Source organism: Danio aesculapii, chromosome 25 (genome assembly GCF_903798145.1).
Source record: "Danio aesculapii chromosome 25, fDanAes4.1, whole genome shotgun sequence".
Lineage (NCBI taxonomy): Eukaryota > Metazoa > Chordata > Actinopteri > Cypriniformes > Danionidae > Danio > Danio aesculapii.
In genome coordinates, this window is record NC_079459.1 from 14542034 (window position 1) to 14562764 (window position 20731).

General features: G+C 34.9%; 1 protein-coding gene across 1 annotated transcript in view; it reads right to left on the minus strand.

Annotated features, from left to right (window-relative positions):
- nptna (neuroplastin a) overlaps nt 1-20731 on the minus strand; it is a 54787-nt gene that overhangs the window by 23630 nt on the left and 10426 nt on the right. The window contains exons 2-3 of the mRNA XM_056452194.1: nt 6151-6322; nt 2733-2827 (exon numbers count right to left, since the gene is read on the minus strand). Coding sequence (XP_056308169.1) covers nt 2733-2827; nt 6151-6322 — 267 coding nt within the window. The remainder of the gene's footprint in view (nt 1-2732; nt 2828-6150; nt 6323-20731) is intronic.

A 20731-nucleotide genomic window follows, 5' to 3' on the forward strand; every position in this document is an offset into this window, starting at 1 on the left:
TGGTCTGATGAGTCTTGATTTCTGCTGCGACATTCGGACGGTAGGGTCAGAATTTGGCGTTAACAACATGAAAGTATGGATCCATCCTGCCTTGTATCAATGGTTTAGGTTAGTGGTGGTGTAATGGTGTGGGGGATATTTTCTTGGCACACTTTGGGCCCATTAGTACCAACTGAGCATCATGTCAAGGCCACAGCCTACCTAAGCATTGTTGCTGACCATGTCCATCCCTTTATGACCAAAGTCGGATGGCTACTTCCAGCATGATAACGCGCCACTTCATAAAGTGCGAATCATCTCAGACTGGTTTTTTGAACATGACAATGAGTTAACTGTACTCAAATGGCCTCCACAGTCACCCGAACTCAATCCAATAGAACCTTTAGGATGTGATGGAATGGGAGATTCGAATCATGGATGTGCAGCAGACAAATCTGCAGCAACTGCGTGAAGCTATCATATTAATAACGACCAAAATCTCAGTAATATTTCCAGTACCTCGTTGAATCTATGACCATGATATAGTGCCCAGCATAAATGAGTACAGATTCCCTTTCAAATATATATTTACTATGTCATGCTATACAATAAGATATTTGTGTATATAAGCATTACATTAGTCAGTACCAGAACTAAATTTAACAAAATAACTAAAGATCATGGTGCCAAAATTAGCACACACCAATTAATATGTTAGCAAAAAATATTAAATAACATTTATAAAAAGACATAAAACCAAGAGAACCATAAAAAATATTACATGTCATTAAATAAAATAATGCAAAATAAATATTGATATATGTGGTATATATATAGGTAGTGCTGTCGCCTCACAGCAAGAAGGTTGCTGGTTCGAGCCTCGGCTGGGTCAGTTGGCGTTTCTGTGTGGAGTTTGCATGTTCTCCCTGCTTTCGCATGGGTTTCCTCCGGTTGCTCCGGTTTCCCTCACAGTCCAAAGACATATGGTACAGGTGAATTGGGAAGGCTAAATTGTCCGTAGTGTATGTGTGTGTGAATGAGTGTGTACAGTACGTGTTTCCCAGTGATGGGTTGTGGCTGGAAGGGCATCCGCTGCATAAAACATATGCTGGATAAGTTGTCGGTTCATTCCGCAGTGGCGACCTCAGATTAATAAAGGGACTAAGCCGAAAAGAAAATGAATGAATGAATGAAAATCTATTGTACTTTGAAAATTATATTATTTGCATTAAAAATTATATTTCAATAACTTTTTAAGCTGTATGTTTTAAGTTCTTGGGCTCTATTTTGACGATCCATGCGCAAAGTGCAAAGCGCAGGGTCTAAACGAATTAAGGGCGGGTCGGAATCCACTTTTGCTAATTTAAGGATGGAAAAGTCCACTTTGTGCCGTGGCGCATGGTCTAAAAGGGTTGAGCTTATTTTCTTAATAAACCAATCAGAGTCTCATCTCCCATTCCCTTTAAGAATCAGTTGCGTCGCGCCATAGCGCATTTGCTATTTACATGGCGACTTTTTAAGTGGGAAAACTGAACACTTCACTAGAGAGAAAACAGTTAAACAGAGGAGATGAGCCTCCTCATTGTTTACTTTCGCTTTCACTCTCATGGATAGGGAAACCTGTTGTACGCACAAACAACATCCATTAGCCTATAAATAATTAATTTAGTTTGTTAAGCGCATACATTTGTTTCAAAACTATTTCTAAATTCAGTTCTAATTTCCAGCAAACGAATAAATGAACAATAATAACGAAGTGTGGTCAAAAAAATGAGTTGTATCCAAATACACATGCTATGCCCCATATGGTCAAAATCTGACAGATTGGCAAATCTAAGCTTGTTTTTAATAAAACAAATATAAATATGCATATGCCTCCCACACTCCCCCCTCTTTTTTATATGTAAAATTATTTGCGTATTGCTGTAACCTACATCCTGTCTGTATTAAGCAATATGTAAGCGAGGCGCACAACTAACGCGCTCTGCACTGGACAATAGCCCGGCTATGTTTTGGTTTATTGAATAACCTATTATAGTTTCTCAAAATAGCAATGCGCCAGCAATGCGCCTCAACACACCTCCTTTTTAGACCAGAATGCCTATGGGCACAGATATGAGCACAAATGCGTTTGCCATTCAAACAGCGTGGCGCAAAACTTGAAAACGACTCTTGCGCCAAGCTTAAACTAGCAAACAAGTATTGTGTCGCGCCTTGCGTGGCGTGCATGATAGGGCCGCTTATGTTTTTTTAAAGTAATAATTAATTATTTGATGAATATTTATTAATATTGTCATATTCTGAAACCACAGAAATACTACTACAACATTGTTGTTCATCATTTTCCAAATATTGCAAATTAATTACTTAGAATTCATTTAGCAAAGATTATTCTTAATTTTCTCACATTGCTAATTATATTAGAAGAATAATAATTATTAATACAGCAAAAAATGTAGTCACGTTCTCCTTGTACTGCTTTGTGAACAAAAACCTGGATGTCTTTCTCACTCTACTAACCAAGCTCACACAATCCTGCTGTCAAGGCCTTTGAGAGCATCCAAGCTCCGCTCTGACTCAGCATGTGCTGTGTGGACGTGAAGAAAAGACAAAATCCCCCCCCCACAGGCAGACTCAAAATGTCCTTGTGGATGCAAAACCGTGACACTAGAAAGGAACCACTTCCCCTTTAATTCCAATTTTTCTTTTAGATCACGTTTACGAGAAATGTGAGATATTTTTAGGGGTCTTACCTTTGATCTCAATGGTAGCATTTGCTTGGGGGGCCGAATCAAACGTGTAGACGCACATATACTCGCCGGCATCATCAGCCTTTGGTTTAGTAAGTCTGTGCAAAAAAAAAAAAGAAGAAAAATAAAAAGGCCCCATAGGATTGTGTATTTTATACAAAACAAATGTATTGTTATTCAGTACCTTGAAGTAATGCATAATTTAGAGTAAATTAAAAGCCCATAGGTAAGGACAAAACTAATGCAGGTTAAATGTTAGCGGTTCTAGTGTGCCTGTATGTTTAGTCTGATTAGATTAGGAGTCAGGGAAAGAGATTAATGACACGTGTTGTTTGAGCCAGTGGCCTCGCACATGATTTAGACCAACACAGAGCAGAGCAGCTTCAACAGACGAGGCCTGAGAGTCTCTGAGATAAGGTTTACAAAAAATGGCCAACTAAGGTAATGAAAATGACTATTTGATGACCATTTTTTAATAGCTAGAAGCTTACGTTGATATTTTAATCTGGAAATGGAGTACAATTATAGTATAAGCAAAGTATCTGCAATTAAATGTACTTCAACCATTAAATAATCTACTTTTTAAAAACTACAAATAATTAATTTCGCAAATCTGTTAATTTGTTGATTCATTAATGTACACTATGGTCAAAGTCTCCCATCCTGTTTCTTTCACCATTTACACTCTCATGCTTCTCAGTATGCTCACACACAATAGACTAATCACACACTTACTTTATTGACTTTACTATACCGTCAAGCCATTCTAGTTCGTAATCTAACAAAGTTCACCAGACTCTCTTCTACTTCTGGGTCTACCATGGTCAGGAATCACCCTGGTTTTGACATAGACTTCACTTTAGTCTTTCAATCCATTGGTACCACCTTGCCTCTTTTCTTCCTTGGTTCCTTGGCTTATAGTCCCACAGGGTCAACCACATTCCTTTGAACTTTTGGTTCCATATTGGTCAGGAATCATCCTGGTTTTGGCCTGAAATTCATATCAATTGGTCAACCCTTTGGCACCACCTTGGCTTCTTGCTCCACTAAGTCCACTAAGCTCTCTTGTACTCTTGGTTCTACCTTGGTCAAGAATTATCCTGGTTGTTGGTGCTAATAGCCTAGTGGTTAAGTGCGCTGACATATAGCACAATGGTGCTCCCGGCTTAAGGTCCTTTGCCAACCCTTCCCCTCTCTTTGCTCCCAATACTTTCCTGTCTGTAACCTCCACTGTACTTTCCAATTTCAGGGGGAAAAAACCCTAAAAAAATAAGTATAAAAAGAAAATAAAAAGAATTATTCTGGCTTTCCATGGACTTCATATCATTATGTCAACCCTTCTCCCTTGATCGTCCATGGTTATCCATCAAACAGAGGCTCTGCCAGGCTCCCTACTCCTCCTGTCTTGGTCTTTACCAAGTCTTTCCAATCCACTGGTATCAACTTGGCTTCTTTCTCCCTTGGTTAGTAATCCCACAGGTTCAACCAGGTTCCCTCGTACTTCTGGATTTCACCTTAGTCAGGAATCATCCTGGTTTGCCAGGTCTGTCAACCCTTTGACACCACCTTGGCTCATTGCTCCATTGGGTCCACTATGGTTTGTAAACCAGCAGGGACAGCAAGGCTCCCTTGTAACTGGTCAGGAATCACACTGGTTTATTCACAGACATCACCTTAGTCTGTCAACCCATTGACACCTTGGCTCCTGCCTTGGCTCCACTATGGTTAATAAATCGCACAGGGTTTATCAGGTTCGCTTGTACTTCTGGTTCCACCTTGGTCAGGAATCATCCTGGTTTTGCCACAGGCCATATCAGTTTGTCAACCTTTCACCTCTAGATGCACAATGGTTAACCATCAAACAAAGGCTCTGCCAGGCTTCCTCATCCCACTGGCTCCACCTTGGTCAGGAATCTGCTTGGGATGCTACAGACTTCTAGGTATTTCAATCTTTCGGCTCCACCAGGTTTCTCCTTTCTTCCTCAATTGGTAACATCCATGAATTATCTTTGGATTAAGTTTAGTTTTGACTCCTAGGATTTTAGATTTGTCTCTTAGGCATGCAAACAACTGAGTTGCATAAACATTTTATCAAATTACCCCTCAGCCAAAGGCCATCATCAAAGTGGCTCAGTATTATTATTAATATTATTATTATTATTGTTATTATTATTATTACTACTACTACTACTACATGTCAGAACTGTCTTGAGAGGCTGCGTTTTCAAAGAGCAGTCTCACATCTCCAAAATGTTGGCTTCTACTTCTGCAGCACAAGTAGTTTATTATATAACAAATAAGACTTACAGTGGCTTCTCCTTCCGCAGAAAAAATTGCTTTTCTTTCTGATATTTGGTGCAAGTTTATCAGTAAGTGATGATTTTGTTCTCTTGGAATCTTTTATTTGATATTCAAGTTTTGTGCATAAGTTTAATTTGCATCTTTGGATGGACAGCTATTGTCACCCTCACTCTGACTCTTCTGGTCCAAGTGGTTGAATGTTCTGGTCCTGCCTGTACTGCTCAGAATTCAAGCTCCATGGTCTCCGCTGGTGCCACCCTGCCTCCTTCCTGCTTCCTCTTCACTGGTTCCATTATGGCCTCTCTAAGCTCCTTTAGCACCCTAGCTCTTCCCTTCTACTTCAGTCTAGCTTTAAAAAAAAAAAAAAAGCTATTTTGTCCATGATGGCTGCATCCTACATCCTGGCCTTGCTTCAGGCTTCCTGATCCTCAGCTCAGCCAAGGTCCTCAGGTCTCTTTGCTTACCATCGTCACTCTCACCCTCTTCCCTTTGCTCACACTCAGTGGACTAATTACCTACACTCGTTGACAGTTTCCACCTCTTCAAGCACTGCACAAAGGCCCTGCCATCACCACAGCTCTGTCTGTTTTTGTCACTATCACTATGGTTGCATCATTTAAGACCTCTGAGAGTCTAACCTTGATCATTACTGCATTGCTAAATGTATTTTATTATTTAATTCTAATATGATATTATTTATAATTGCATTATAATTAATTCAATTACAGGATTATATGTAAATTGTGGATATAAAGATGAATAAAAATTACCAAGCTTCTTAAGCAAATGCTTTGTTTTTTTAATGGTCATAAACAATACACTACTGTTCCTGTAAGTCACTTGATTGTACATATTGTTTTTTTTATTTCTTATTTGTACAGATAAAAGTCAACAATGCACATAAACCATCTAGATAAACATATACAAATTAATAATTTTTATTGTGTACTTTAGTTTGCACTTATTAAAATGTCTGTCTTCTGGTGTTGATATGCATGCATGTACCCAGAACTCCAGTAAACCACAAAACAAATTCCTTGCGTGTTTGTACACACTTGGCGAATAAAGTTAATTCTGATTATGTCGAAAAGCTCACAAACCGTTTAATAACAATGCTTACTTGTACTCTGTGTTCTTGGTTTTGTCCCTTGTGTCCATGATCTCCTCTCCATTCTTCATCCAGAAGCTCTCACGATGGCTGCTTTGGGAAGCTGTGAGGTTGCACTGAAGGGTGATTGAGCTGCTGGAACCCATGGTTAGAATCATGTGTTCCGATGAATCAATGGATGGTTCTGAAAATACAGATGCAATGGTCAAATACTACACCACTTTGATTGAAGTCAACATGGAATCTTTCTCACTCTCCCTCCCTCTATGTTTGTGGGCTTATGTGTGTAGAAATCAGGAGGAATATAAATACAGGGATAAAGCTGGACAAATTGCAACAAGCATAGCAGTCACTGAGCTATTTCAAGCAGTCTTTAGTGCTGCTTGCAACAAAGAAACATTGCTTTTTTGCTTTGTTTGTAGGTATTCCTAATATTTGAATGCATTTTTAAAAATCAAATAAGATCCTATTAGGTAACACTAGATAATACTATGGTTTGCTAGTATTATTAGTACTAATACTAATTTTTTTTGCAATATCTATTGTAATATGAATTTCACCAGATGACTTTAATAGCTCTATTTGGAAAGAAATCATTTATTTAGATTAATTTGGATGATTTGAGTGAATCCTGCATAAAATATATTTTTATAACAAATTGCAAGCATATATAAATACAATAGAGCAAATAAAAAAGTCAAATAAACAATGCTTTATGGTTTTCAGGAGAGTCAAACAATATTCAGATACACAAGCTGATAAATGAATTGCAATGTAAAATTACACCATATTATGTTTAGACTTGGCTACAGTTGGATCCATTGTCTTTGATTTTAGGTCTCCCGGTTGGACGTTTGCCTGACAAATTCACTAATCGTTTATTTGACATTTTAGCCTTTACTGCCAGAAAAATATACAGATAAACTGGATCATTGACAAACCCCCGTCTTTAAAAGGATGGCACAATATTATTAGGGAAATGATTCCGTTAGAATTCCTTACCCATGTCATTCATTTTTCATCAAGTCTGGACTCCTTACTTAAATTTAATTGATCTTTCTTCATGCTGTATTTTGATTTATAGTATATCATATTTGAATTTATGCATTTTATTTTACGATTATTTTATCTTTATATGTTTTCATTTTGTTTATTTATTTACTTATTATTATTATTGCTATTGTTTACTTATTTATTAGAATACTTTTATTATTTATGAATATACACTACCGTTTGGGGTCAAAAGTTTGGGGTCAGCATAATTTAAATGTTTTAAAATAAGCTTCTGCTGCTCACCAAGGCTGCATTTATTTAATCAAAAATGCAGTAAAAATTGTAAAATGTTATTGCACTATAAAATAACAGTTCAAAAGTAGTTTATTATTTATTCCACTGATTTTAAAGATTAATTTTAAGCTTCAATACTAATTCACTAATTTCACAAATTAATTATTATGATTATTATGATTATTATTATTATTATTATTATTATGATTATTATTATTATTATTGACAAAAACAGTAATGACTGAAAATTTTATTAAATACTTCATTTTTTTACAATTTAATAAATGCCGCCTTGATGGACAGAATGATTTTCTTTACAAAAAAAAACATGAAAAAAAAAGGTATATACTGTACTGTACACTACTAGAAAAAAACTTATGTTTTTTTTTTAAAGAAAATTATTTTGTTTATCAAGGCGGTATTTATTAAATTACTATTATTTTATTAAATTACCATTAATAATAATAATAATAAGATTTCTGAAGGATCGTGTGACTGAAGACTGGGGTAACAAAGCTGAGGATTCATCTTTAAAATCAATGGAATAAATTATAAATTACTTTTGAACAGTTATTTTATAGTGCATTCTTTTATAACATTTAAAAATCATAATGACCCCAAACTTTTGACCGGTAGTGCACATAATTTATTTTGTCTTTCTTTAGCATTGCATTGTTAAAATGGACATTGTCTGTTGGTTTGTTTTAATGTGTTTTGGGATTAATAGTTTAAATGTTAAAAAAAGATGCAATAAAAATTAACACTATAAATAATAAGTAATAAAATTAAATGGTCGTCATTGTATAAATAATTCAGTAAAATAAACCAGAGATGCCTAAAGTAGGGCCCGAATTCTTCTGAGAAGAATTAGAATGAAGGCTGCGTCAAATGCCTTCAACAGAGATCATCAATTCTAATTTAAAGTAACCTTTTGTTTGTTTATTTGTTTGTTTAATTGTTGAGCTGCAAAAAAGTCAACTGAAATGAAATGTTTCAGATTTTAAAACTGCAAATACTGTCACTCAAAGATAGAGGACAATACACAAAACATCGACGAGCAAATCAAGGCAAAGGCAGGTTCAGCTTGACTCGTGTATTTAGCATTGAACACCATTGTCATAAGTTTGTTTATGTTTTATTGTGAGAAGTTCATTATAAAATGTAAAAAAAACAAACAAAAAAAAACGTATAACTATAAATATGATTGAAGTATTTTTTTATATGAATAAATTAGGAAATTACCATGGCAGCTTTAATGTAATAGTTTAGTACATTGCCTTCGGCCTACTCCCCTCAATCAAGTTTGGTTTTTGGCCCTTCGTAAGAAAAAGTTTCTTCTTTAAATTCTGTTGAAATGCTTTGAAATTAATTATATAATGCAGCCCAAATGAATATTAACCATTGCCATTATACAAGTCATCAATCATGTAATTTATTACATTTTTTTTATGGATAACCGTAATCTACAATACCTTACCCGATTCCAGGACTTCCTTGAAACAGAAGCTGTAATATTGTCATGGTCAACGAAAGGAAAGCAACCTTGAAACATCTCAATAAGGAGGACAAGGACTATTTACACTCAATAAGGGCTTTCTGGCTAAAAGAAATAGGTCAGTGCTTGGATGTAGCAGCTAGAGCAAGAGAAATCTAAAAACATGGTGCTCTGACCGTTTCTGTAGCCTAAAAACTAAGAGGAAACGGGAAGATCTACTACAGCAAAACAGTCAATGAAAGTAAACTAAAGGAGGCCGAATGGTTTATTTTGGCCACCACTACAGGCACATTTAGCACTCACTCTGCAACACGGTAACCGTTGCCTGGGCTCGTATCCAGGTAGTAGATGGATTCTGGCGTAAATCGTTACGCCGTGGGTCGTTACTGGCTCTGCATTCATAAATCCCAGAATCCTCAAGGTTTACGCGAGTGATAGCCAAAACGCTAACTCCGTTGTTGCCGTATGCTGTGTTGATAGACACGCGTTGCCTGCGCGCGCCATCCCACAACTGGAAGAAGTTGTCGGCTCTGTTCACCTCTGCGTACCACCATTGGATCTCAGGTGTGGGTTTACCCACAACATCACAGTACAGCTCGAATGTGTCGCCTGTCAGCTTAGTCTCAGAGAGGGGCGACTTCACAAAGCCCGCTGAGGGCGGCATATAGAAACAGGACAGGAAAATGGAGTAAATTAAGAGATGGAGGAAGGAAAAAAAGGAGAGCGAAAGGGTAGTGGGTGGAAGAAAGAAAACATAAAAGATTAAGAACAAATTACAAACCAAGAATGTGAGAAGAAATAAAGAAATGAAAATTTGATCCACAAAAATAAACACACAAAATAATGATGGTAAACCAAATGATTTTTGTTTACATTTTGTATGTTGATTAATGTTATTCTTAATTTGTCCTAGTTGTTTTTGTCCTGTTTAATTGGTCACTAGTTAATGCATTATAAGAGCCCAGAAAGAATTTTTTGTTTTTAAAAGATGTCTAATAGATGTCTAACAGACGTCTAAACATAGTCGTCTTGGCTAGAACAATGCTAATTTTGAGCTGTCAGTGAAAATCTAAGAGACGTCCAAGAATAGGCCAAAACTAGTCATTAAATAAACAGAAATTAATGACTACACATATAAAGTCTGTCTAATCTATTTGGTAACTAGTCTAGTTTTGGGCTATTCTTAGATGTCTATTAGCCTTGTTTTAGCCAAGCTGTCTAATTTTAGATGTCTGTGTCAAACACTAAATTGTTTGCTGGGAGTTCTTTAGCATTTCACTTATTTCATAATGATATTTGCCCCAATTTTTTATTTTTTTTTATTTTTTATTTTATTTAAATGGAAACTATTTTTTTTATTCAAAGCATAGAAAAATATAGCTATGATGTTGCATCCCACCACAGTTTCATTTTGTTCATTATCTGGTGCTTTATGTCCACATGAACCGCAGACTGCAGACTTTCCTTTCAGTGTGATGATGTATTTCCAACTGAAATTAAATATTAATTAAGAAACATGAATTTGTTTTTGTGTACCTACTCTCATCTTTCACTTAAGACAAACCAACTTTTGGAGGGGTGTCTAAGCATATCCCACCCACAGCGTCAAACTGACATCATCAGAGACGGACTGTCATTTAATAGTTAGATTTCGATGAAAGATGACAAAACAAACCAATTTTTCAGTGCATTAACTTACTAACGATTAACTAGCAATGTTCATTCATTCATTCATTCATTTATTTTCCTTCGGCTTAGTCCCTTTATTCATCAGGGGTTGCCACAGTGGAATGAACTTCCAAATTATCCAGCATATGTTTTACACAGCGGATGCCCTTCCAGCTGCAACCTCGACTGGAAAACACCCATACACTCTCACATTCACACACATACACTACGGCCAAATTAGTTTATTCAGTTCACCTATAGCGCATGTCTTTGAACTGTAGGGAAAACCGGAGTACCAGGAGAAAACCCAACACAGGGAGAACATGCAAACTCCACACAGAAATGCCAACTGACCCCGCCGGGACTCAAACCGATGACCTTCTTGCTGTGAGGCGACAGTGCTAACCGCTGAGCCACCGTGCCACCTAACTAACAATGTGTGCTACTAAAATATTGTAGATTTGATTCCATGTAGGTCACCCAAAAATCATAATCATTTACTCACCCAATACTTATTTTAAACCTTTATGAGTTTAATGTAAAAAGGGCCATGAGTTGTTTATAAGTTGTTATTTTTTACTTTTTTCATATTTTTTATCTAAACTTCGAGTTCATAACTTTAGTTGAGTGTTTGAAATGATTCCTTCTGTAGTCATGTGTTTATTAGTCTTGTTGAATCAATGAAATGCAGTTAAATTCTCTCTTTATTGAGCAATCGCTATAAGGTTTTCCTGGGTTTCTTTTTCTTGGATTTTCAGATATTCGGTGCAGAATCTGACTTGAGGAAATTTACTAGTAATCAAAGAACTGTCCTTTTCTGACAAGATGTGCATGACAGTCACAGCTTTGCTTGATTGCATTAGCCATTTTGCTAATGTGGTGTAAGATTTATTTTTATTTATTGATTATATATTTTCATTTGCTACTTTTCTCATAACAATCAATGTTGAAAACCATATATGTTTCACCATTAAACCATATGCTTTTTACTTAGTGGATTCTTTAACAATCTAAACTATAAAAGCAATATAAAAATCTTTACTATGACCTTTCAGTTTATCTTTATTGAAAATATGAACATACAATAAAATGTAACTAAAATCAGAAATTAGAAAGCATAAATAAATGACGATTATATACTAAAAACTGAACGTCAGGCATTGAGGCAAGTTTTTTTTTTTTTTTACACTTTTTATCACTTTTTCCAATTAGTCTGTGCGAACCCAATTTTGCTTTATATAAATGTATGCAGACTGTTAAGGCAGTACATCATCCTGAATATACAGTATAATGCAGAGTTTCTTCTACAGAAAGACATCAAGTGTTCAGCCTTGAACGGTGCTGTCAGAATAGCACTGTGATTCTTAGCACCTCTCTGCAGTCTCGCTATTCATGTGTGGGTGGGCTGATAGACAGTTTCCATAGAAGCATTACTACACTGCTTGAGCAGGTAAGCAACCCCCTTGCTACCTCACAAACTAAAGGATTGCATTCAGAAACCTTGCAAAGTAGCAAGAGACACATAATGCAGAGTAGAGCTGCACAATTAATCGAAAAAAAGATCGCGATCTCGATTCGACCCCCTAGACGATCTTAATCCAGCATTTCTACGATTCTGCCAATCATATTTTCAAGTTCAGGAGAGAAGCAAAGGCGGCTGCATGAGTTTTTTCATTGTTTTACATACATTGCTCAGCGACATGGACACCTCCAAATGATGTTGAAAGAGTCACAAACTGTATTTATAAGGTATAATTCACCTAAAAATGTCATTTTGTCTTCATATAATGCTGTATTCACGGCTGGGATATCACACGTGACGTGAGCTGCTGACCGTGAGTTGTTATTATCACAGAGAGGGCGGGGCCCTATACTTAATGATAGACGTGCACGTCTACTTTAGTGAACAGAACCTGCATAGGCTGTGAGTAACAGGTAATAAAGTTGTAAATAATATTCAGTTTGTGGCACAGAGTGATCGTTTGAGAGCCGCGCGCGAAGTATGAACAGCACTTAGCAGTGAAAATGAAACCGAAAGCATGCACTTTATTTAAAATTATCATATCGTATTTTAGAGTTATAATTTCAACAAGCATTTGATCTGTTTTTTCTTTCATAGCAAACACACAGTTGTGCATGAAAATAAATGTTTACAGTGTCAGTATAACTACTCTAGCCTATATAGTGTTGATTTTACCAGTGAATGAAATGGTCTAATAATGTTGTCAATGATGGATTGCAAGCACAGGCCTATATCTCAAACATAATTCAACATCAGAATTATTATAAGTAGAATAGAATTTTTTATAGAAACCAGTAGACCTACGCATAATATTATTATTGTTGTTTTACCATATGTTTGAGAAAAAACAATAATAATTGCAGATTCAAAATAAGCTTTGTTTTACATCTACAGAATCGTGAGAAAATCGTGATCTTTATTTTAAGCAAAACAATCGCGATTCTCATTTTAGCCAGAAACGTGCAGCTCTAATGCAGAGTAGAAGTTGTCTGCATTTCAACAATAAACATACTTGATCATTTTCGATTATTGCCTGTTTTCGTTGACACAATTAGAATTACATAGAAAGCTATAGAAAAAAAAATGACGACCAATCAACAGTGCTTTTTCATTTCAATGTAAAAAACAAAAACTTAGAAAGAAAATGCTTAGAAAAACAATAGAGAAACAGTGCAGCAAGCAAGGCACTGGGGCTGCACAATATATGGTCTCAGCATCAATATCACAATGTGTTTTTTCATCACAATCATTACGAACGACAGTGGCAGTATAGGCGGTTTCGTAAGTATGTGCTGATTAATACGATAACCCAAATGTTGGGTTGGGATTATAATAATCAGGAACCACATTTCAGAATGTGATTTGAACTTCTTTACTTTGAACTTTGAACTTCAATAGAGTGAAATATTTTCATTTGGATTTGTTTAAGACCTGTGACTAAGATATCAATCAAACTTAAACCAAGAAATTCTAAAAAGTTTATAGATTTATCAACGTTAATTGTATGTAATTGTTTAAACAGTGTAGAATGTACCTTGTTATTTTACATGTGATTAATATTGAATTTCTGTTCTTTAATACTGTTAGACTCATAAGAAATCATAAAACACAAAACAATTACATTTCAGTCTTTCTTATATTGTATTTATCTATGCTTGCAAATTGTTTATCCTGTTTTAAACAGATGTGCTTCCCTACAAAATAATCCCAATCAATATAAAATTATGATTTTTTTCCAAGTATAGTTCATCTTTTGTGTATCGCCATGTAAATTGCACAAAAACAAAATAAATCGCAATGTGCCTTGTAGGGCTGCACAACATTGGAGAAAAATGGACATTAACCAGATGTTAAAAGCAAAAAGAAAGAATAAATAATGGATGAGAGCCATGACATCTGAACAAAAGTCACAGACAGGTGTTTTGCGAAGATAATATAGTATCAATAATATCATCAAAATCAACATCAAAAATTATAACGACACCTTTCAGTGACTGTTGTTCAAAGACGCCTTTCATCTTTTTAATCCTCATTTTTACATCCCTTGTTTGCATTTTTTTTTCATTTGGCTGCATTTACATTTATCTACCCTTTTTAATGACATTTCCACCAGCTTATATTAGACATGCCTCTTTTTAAAGCAATCTTTAAAGCTTCAAATGCAAAATGAGGGAGAAAAATAAAGATTACTACTGCACTGCATGTTTCTGTAGTTTATAGGATGCATTATAGGATCAGACTTGTCAGACTTGAAATGTCTGCCATTGCTACTAGCAAAAAAACACAGGAAAAAAGATTATTAGCACAAATAAAAATAAAATGCAATACAAAATGTTGCCTTAGAGGTTATGTTGCATAAATATGCTGAGAGGCTTTTTTTACTTGCTGCATTTAGGTTTTCATATTAATCAGTACATACTAAAAGTTCATTTTAAACAAAACAGCCTACACTGCCACTGTTCATAATAATTGTGATGAAAAAAATGTAATAATGTTAAAGCATAATCAGAAAGAAAGATGGATCTGAAATTTTTTATATCTTCATACTTGAAGTGGGATATAAATAGCCAAATGCTGCATTGAATAAAAATAATATACAGTTATATACATATAATACATATAATAATATACATAAACAGTTGCAAATTTTTGATTTCAAATAAGCCTCAGAGTAATTATGAGTTATAACTAAATTAGGAGCTCAAGTTTCACATACTTTTGCATGAAAATAAACTAACCCTAACAAGCTTTCAAAGGCTTTTATGAAGTCATTGTGAATTCACACAATTTGATGATGTAATAAAATTAAATGAGAAAAAAAATCTGAAAACAATTTGGGCTCTCTTTTAACAATCTAAGTGCATGGTCTAAAGTGCATGCACTTAGGACATGTATGAATCCACTTTTTAAGGACAGGAAAAATGGTTGGTGCAACCAGCGCATGGTCTAAAAGGATTGTCATTATTTTTTTGATGATTTATGGGAGTTTTGGGCGTAATGTGCATTAAACCAATCAGAGTCCATCTCCCATTCCCTTTAAGAGAGAGTTGTGTTCACGCCAGAGTGGATTTACTATTTCCATGGCAGACTTTTTAAGTGGAAAATCTGAACGCTTCACTAGCGAAGAAATAGATCTGCTCATGCATGAGGTTAAATTGCACTAGCAGACCATCTATGGACTGAGCCAGATTCCAACAAATGCCCCTCAAGTGAACAGGGCATAAAAGGAGGTAAAGATTTTTCATATTTAAAGATGTAAGTTATATATACATTAATTTGAACTAAACACAGAACTTTGAATGAAGTGTGTCCTATAAAAACTCATTAATAAACAACTTAAATATTTCACTACTTCACTACTGGATTAATTAATTTGTTTTTTGTTAATTTTTTGATGAGAATGACAACCAGAACTCATATTTAAAGATCTGCTCACTGGGACTTTTTTTTTCCAAGCATGGGTCTCATATTGAAAATGCTGACTTAAGGCCTTAATATATTCAGGGCAAAATTATTTCTTTTGTTTATTTAGGGGTAAAAAGAAGTTGTGAAACTTGAGGTATGCTGAAAGTGAATATGAATACAATGAATATGTAAATTTGCCCTGGATGTTTTCCTAAAAGGAAATGTTAAAATTACCATACAACTGAAATAACAGTGGTGGAAAAACAGCAGCTTTAAAAAAGCATCTGGTCAAATAACATGAAAATTAATATTCATATAAATGGATAAATTTAAGAGTAATCATGATTCAGTATATTACAGTATTTTATTAGAATATTAATTGTTGTTATTACAACCCCAAATCAGATAAAAGTCCTTTTGGAGCAAAGATGGGCATATGATTGCCAGATTGCCAACAAAAACATGAGAAAATTATTGAAATGTGTAAAGACAATGTTCCACAAAAAAAGACAGGAATGCATTTGGATATTTCACCATCAACTGTGCATACCATAATTAAAAGATTCAAAAAATCTGGAGGAATTTCAGTGCTTAAAGGACTAGGGTGCCAGCCTACAAACCCTACGACCTCCGATACTACACTGCATCAAGAATTGTCATTCATCTATAAGCAATGTCACCTCATGGGCTCAGGACTACTTTAGAAAATCTTTATCGAGTACCACAATACGTAATTACATCCACAAATGCTCGTTAAAACTGTACTGTGCCAAAAGGAAGCCCTATGTTAACAGTGTCCAGACATGCTGTTGACTTCTCTGGGCTCAGAGGCATCTTGCATGGACCATCACACAGTGGAAACGTGTACTGTGTTCAGACGAATCAGTATTTCAGCTATTTTTTTTTTTAGGAAAAATGGACGCCGTGTTCTCTGGGCCAAAAAAGAAAAGGATCATCCAGACTGTTTCCAGCAACAACTCCAAAAGCCAGGGTCTGTCATGGTATGAGGTTGTGTCAATGCACTTGGCAAAGGTAACTTTGCACTTTTGTGATGGCCGTATTAATGCTGAAAAACACATAGAGATTTTGGAGCACAATATGCTGCCTTCTTTTCCAAGGCCCCCATGCATATTTCAACAAGACAATGCAAAACCACATTCTGCACACATTACAAGTCCTGGCTGCAGAGGAAGAGGATACAGGTACAGTTCTTGACTGGCCTGCCTGCAGTCCCGACGTGTCTCCAATAGAGAATGTGTGGTGCATTTTAAAGAGCAAAATACGACACAAAGACCCCATACTGTTGCCCACATTAAGACTTGTTTGCAGGAAAAAATGGGACAAAATTACACCTGAAACACTTCATCACTTGCTGTCATCAGTCCCTAAATGTCTTTTAATGAATGGCAACATTGCAAAGTGGTAAATGCTTTACTGTTCCAACTTTTTTTAAATTTGTTGCAAGAACCAAAATTGGAATGTGTTTATTTAAAATATTTAATATATATAAATCATGAGGAACGGATTGAATAATGTTTGTTTAATTGTCTGTAATGAAATACAAGTCAAAGTAAATTTAGATATCATTACTTTTATATTTGCGTTTTCCATACGGTCCAAACTTTTTCTAATTGAGGGTTGTACAATTATTATTCACTCTGTTTTATAATGACTAATTATTATTAAAAGTTGAACTGTACTTGAATATATGTGAATCTATGAATGAATTTTTTCAATCAGGTGCAACTAAGATTGAGGAACTAATGGACTCATTAATAAATATACTGTATGGCTATATGACAGTTGCTCATTAAATATAGATGCAAAAACCTTGCTTGCCTAAAGGAAGAAAACAGCATCGTGCTCAAGAATTGTAAGCATGCAAAGACTACTATGCCAAATTGATCTGTTTGATCAATGTGTCAAGTGTGTATGCTGATGCACTGGTACTGAGAGATTAAAAAAATGTGTGAGAGGAAGGAAGTGTCCAATTTTAACTTCATATGAGCTCACACTCTTATAAACAGGAAATGGGCCTATTAAATTGTGCTTTAATCACATCTACCCCTACCCCAACCCTAGACCTACCCCAGTAGAGTAATAATTACTGGTAATAATTGCTTTACAATGTGGCAAAAATTATACTATATTGATATGCACATGGTGGCACAGTGGTTAGTACTGCCATAGTTGACCATAGTGTATGAGAGTGTGTTTGTAAATGAGTGTGCATAGGTGTTTCCCAGTATTGTGTTGCGGCTGGAAGGCCATCCGCTGCGAAAACAATAGTTGGCATTCATTCCGCTGTGGCAACCCCTTATAAATAAGGTACTAAGCCAAAGGAAAATGAATGAATGAATGATATGCACATGCTTTGTCTGCAGCTGTATCCCCATCCTTATATTAATGACACCCATGAGCTTAAGGGAACGTTTTCCTTTCCGTTTTTGAAAAGTTCTGCACATTGACGTCAAATTTGCACATGATCAGTGAAAACAAATAAGAGCACTGCATTATTAATGCCACTTCGTATGTTTTTCACAACTGTGTGTTTTTTGTTCGTTTGTTCTATATGTGCTAGAGCTGTTTTGGTCTTCATGACTATAGATACATTATAACACGTATGCATGATGTCATCATTTTCAACTGGATTTTAATAGTAAAAGCATGTAAATGCCATAGTAAAATGCGGTTACCTTCCTTATTAAATAGTATATACTGTAATTGACTTTCAAATTAATTCCCTGCATGATCTTAGATTTAATGTAGATAAATGAGGTTCACTAAATTACTTTAGTGTCATTCGTGTTACCGTGAAGTATCATGGTAACATGAATGGCACTAATGTAATAGTAAACATTATTCGTAGTTGAATGAATGACACTGTGTGCCTTCTTCATTATACTATGTTACAGCTTGTGTAAAAGCTGTTTGTTTCATGCGTTTCATGCGACTTTCACATCACTGGTTGCTATTGGTTGTGCACAATTTAAATGTAAATAAGTTTCTATCCCATTTTAATGGTAAAATTCCTGAAACCACAATTTTACAGATTTTTAATTATTATTAGTTTATTTTTAGTTTTTTTACAGATTATAGCTTTTAAAAACACAAACGTTAAAACCCATTATCAAAATGTAGGCCAAACGAAAAATTGTGTAAATGAAAAGTCAAAATGCAGGCCCATAGCCAGCCCAACACAATCTCACAGCAAATCGTAACTTTTTGATTTAGTGGCTAATTCGTATGAATTTGTACGATCTAATTCGTACAATTTAGTATGATCTGCTCATCCCCGAATGACGGTTGGGTTTAGGGGTGGGGTAAGGTGCCACGCCTCCTTTTTAAAATCGTACAATTTCGTACGAATTAGCCACTAAACTGACAAAACATAAAATACTAACGTTTTCTCGTGAGACCAGGCTGGCCAGCCTGGTGAAAGGAGTGGTTTGTTTTTCTCAAAAAGTGGACCTTTTTGCAGTTATTCACCTCATTTTCTATTTAATTATAAGATTTAAATACTGCATTTTAGAGACATTTTAAGCACTACTTTTAGCTGAATTAGCTTCATTAGGTATCTGTTAAAGCTTTGAATTAAAAACTGTAGCTTATTGTCATTTATTAGACAAATAACAAACTGGCCAACACATTCAACTTTCCTCAGTGGGAATTTGGGACGTCAAATTTGGTGCGGTGTGACTTCAGGAAGGGAAGTCACGCTGTGGCAAATTCGGTGTGCCAAATTCTGTACAGACAGCCAACACAGGATTCCGCTTGGTCTTAAAAGCTTTTTCGATGGGTTATTTTCACAATCTTTTATGGAATAGCTTTCAAAAGTAGGACAAATTAGCTCATGTATGGGACAAATTCTGGATCTTTGTCAGTGAGGAGTGGGTCTTTCGAATCACCCGAACCCCCCCTGGCTACGGGTCTGAAATGCACAAAAGTTTTTTAGTTTACTGGAAATGGCGTTGCGTAACATATTTAACCTTTAATATCCAAAAAGTTTTGGAGCCAGCGAATCAGTGATTATCTTAGATTTCCAACAGGTGCTTGTGTTATAGGTAGGCCCACACAGAATCTGCACCAGCAAAAATCTGCTGATTTTTAACAAGTCTATGTATTTATGTAAATATAGTTATTCTTCTTTTTCATTTCAGTAAAATGATTGAATATGCAAAATTGTAGTTTGTAAAGTAAGATTTTGTTTTTATATACTATAGCTATCAAACAGATGGTTTTAATTAGATTTTCATTGTAAATCTCAAATAAAAAAAAGTTTAAATTTTTTTTTTTTTATTTTAAGTGTTACAATTTTAGTACCATTCCGCATAAATGCGCAGATTTTTTTTTAAACAAAATTCTGCAAAGAAATAGTAAAAAATCTATCTGCAGTTTATAGGTAGGCCCACAAGGAATCTGCACGCACAGAAATCCGAAGATTTTCATAGACTTTTAGCCCATCATTTAGTCTATGTATTTACTTGTGTAAATTTATATTCATTGTTTTTAAATTAATTTTACTCATAATATTGTGATATAATAAAAGTAATATTAAAATGTTCATATGATTTATTTACAATACAGATTGTAAAGTAATATTTTCTTTCTTTTAGTAGATATATTATATAGGAGACTTGCTTTGTTTACCAAATAAGTGGATCCAATTGGATTTGCATTGGAAAAGTTAAATGAAAGTAAAACATTTATTACTTGTTATTTCATATATCAAGTTTATGATACTCCTAAAATCATTCTGCATAAATCCGCAGATTTTTTTTACAAAATTTTTCATTTCACAAATTTCACATATTCTGTCTGGCCCTACTTATAGGTAGGCCCACACGGAATCTGCGCGCACAGAATTCCACAGATTTTTAGCCCATCGTTGATTTTGTTTATTTACTTGAATAAATGTGTGTACATTTATATTTATTCTGTTTTTACATTTATTTCATTTAATATATTGACTAACATGTTAATATGATTCATTCACAATACAGTTTGTAAAGTAATATTTTCTGTCTTTTAGTAGATATATAATAAGAGACTTGCGTTGTTTACCAAATAAAGTGAAACTAATTGGATTTGCATTGTTAACATGAAATTAAAATTTTAAATGGTATTTTTTTTTACTTATTACTTTTTTAGTTATGATACTCCCAAAATCATTCCGCATAAATCCGTAGATTTTTAACAAAATTCTCAGCAGAAAT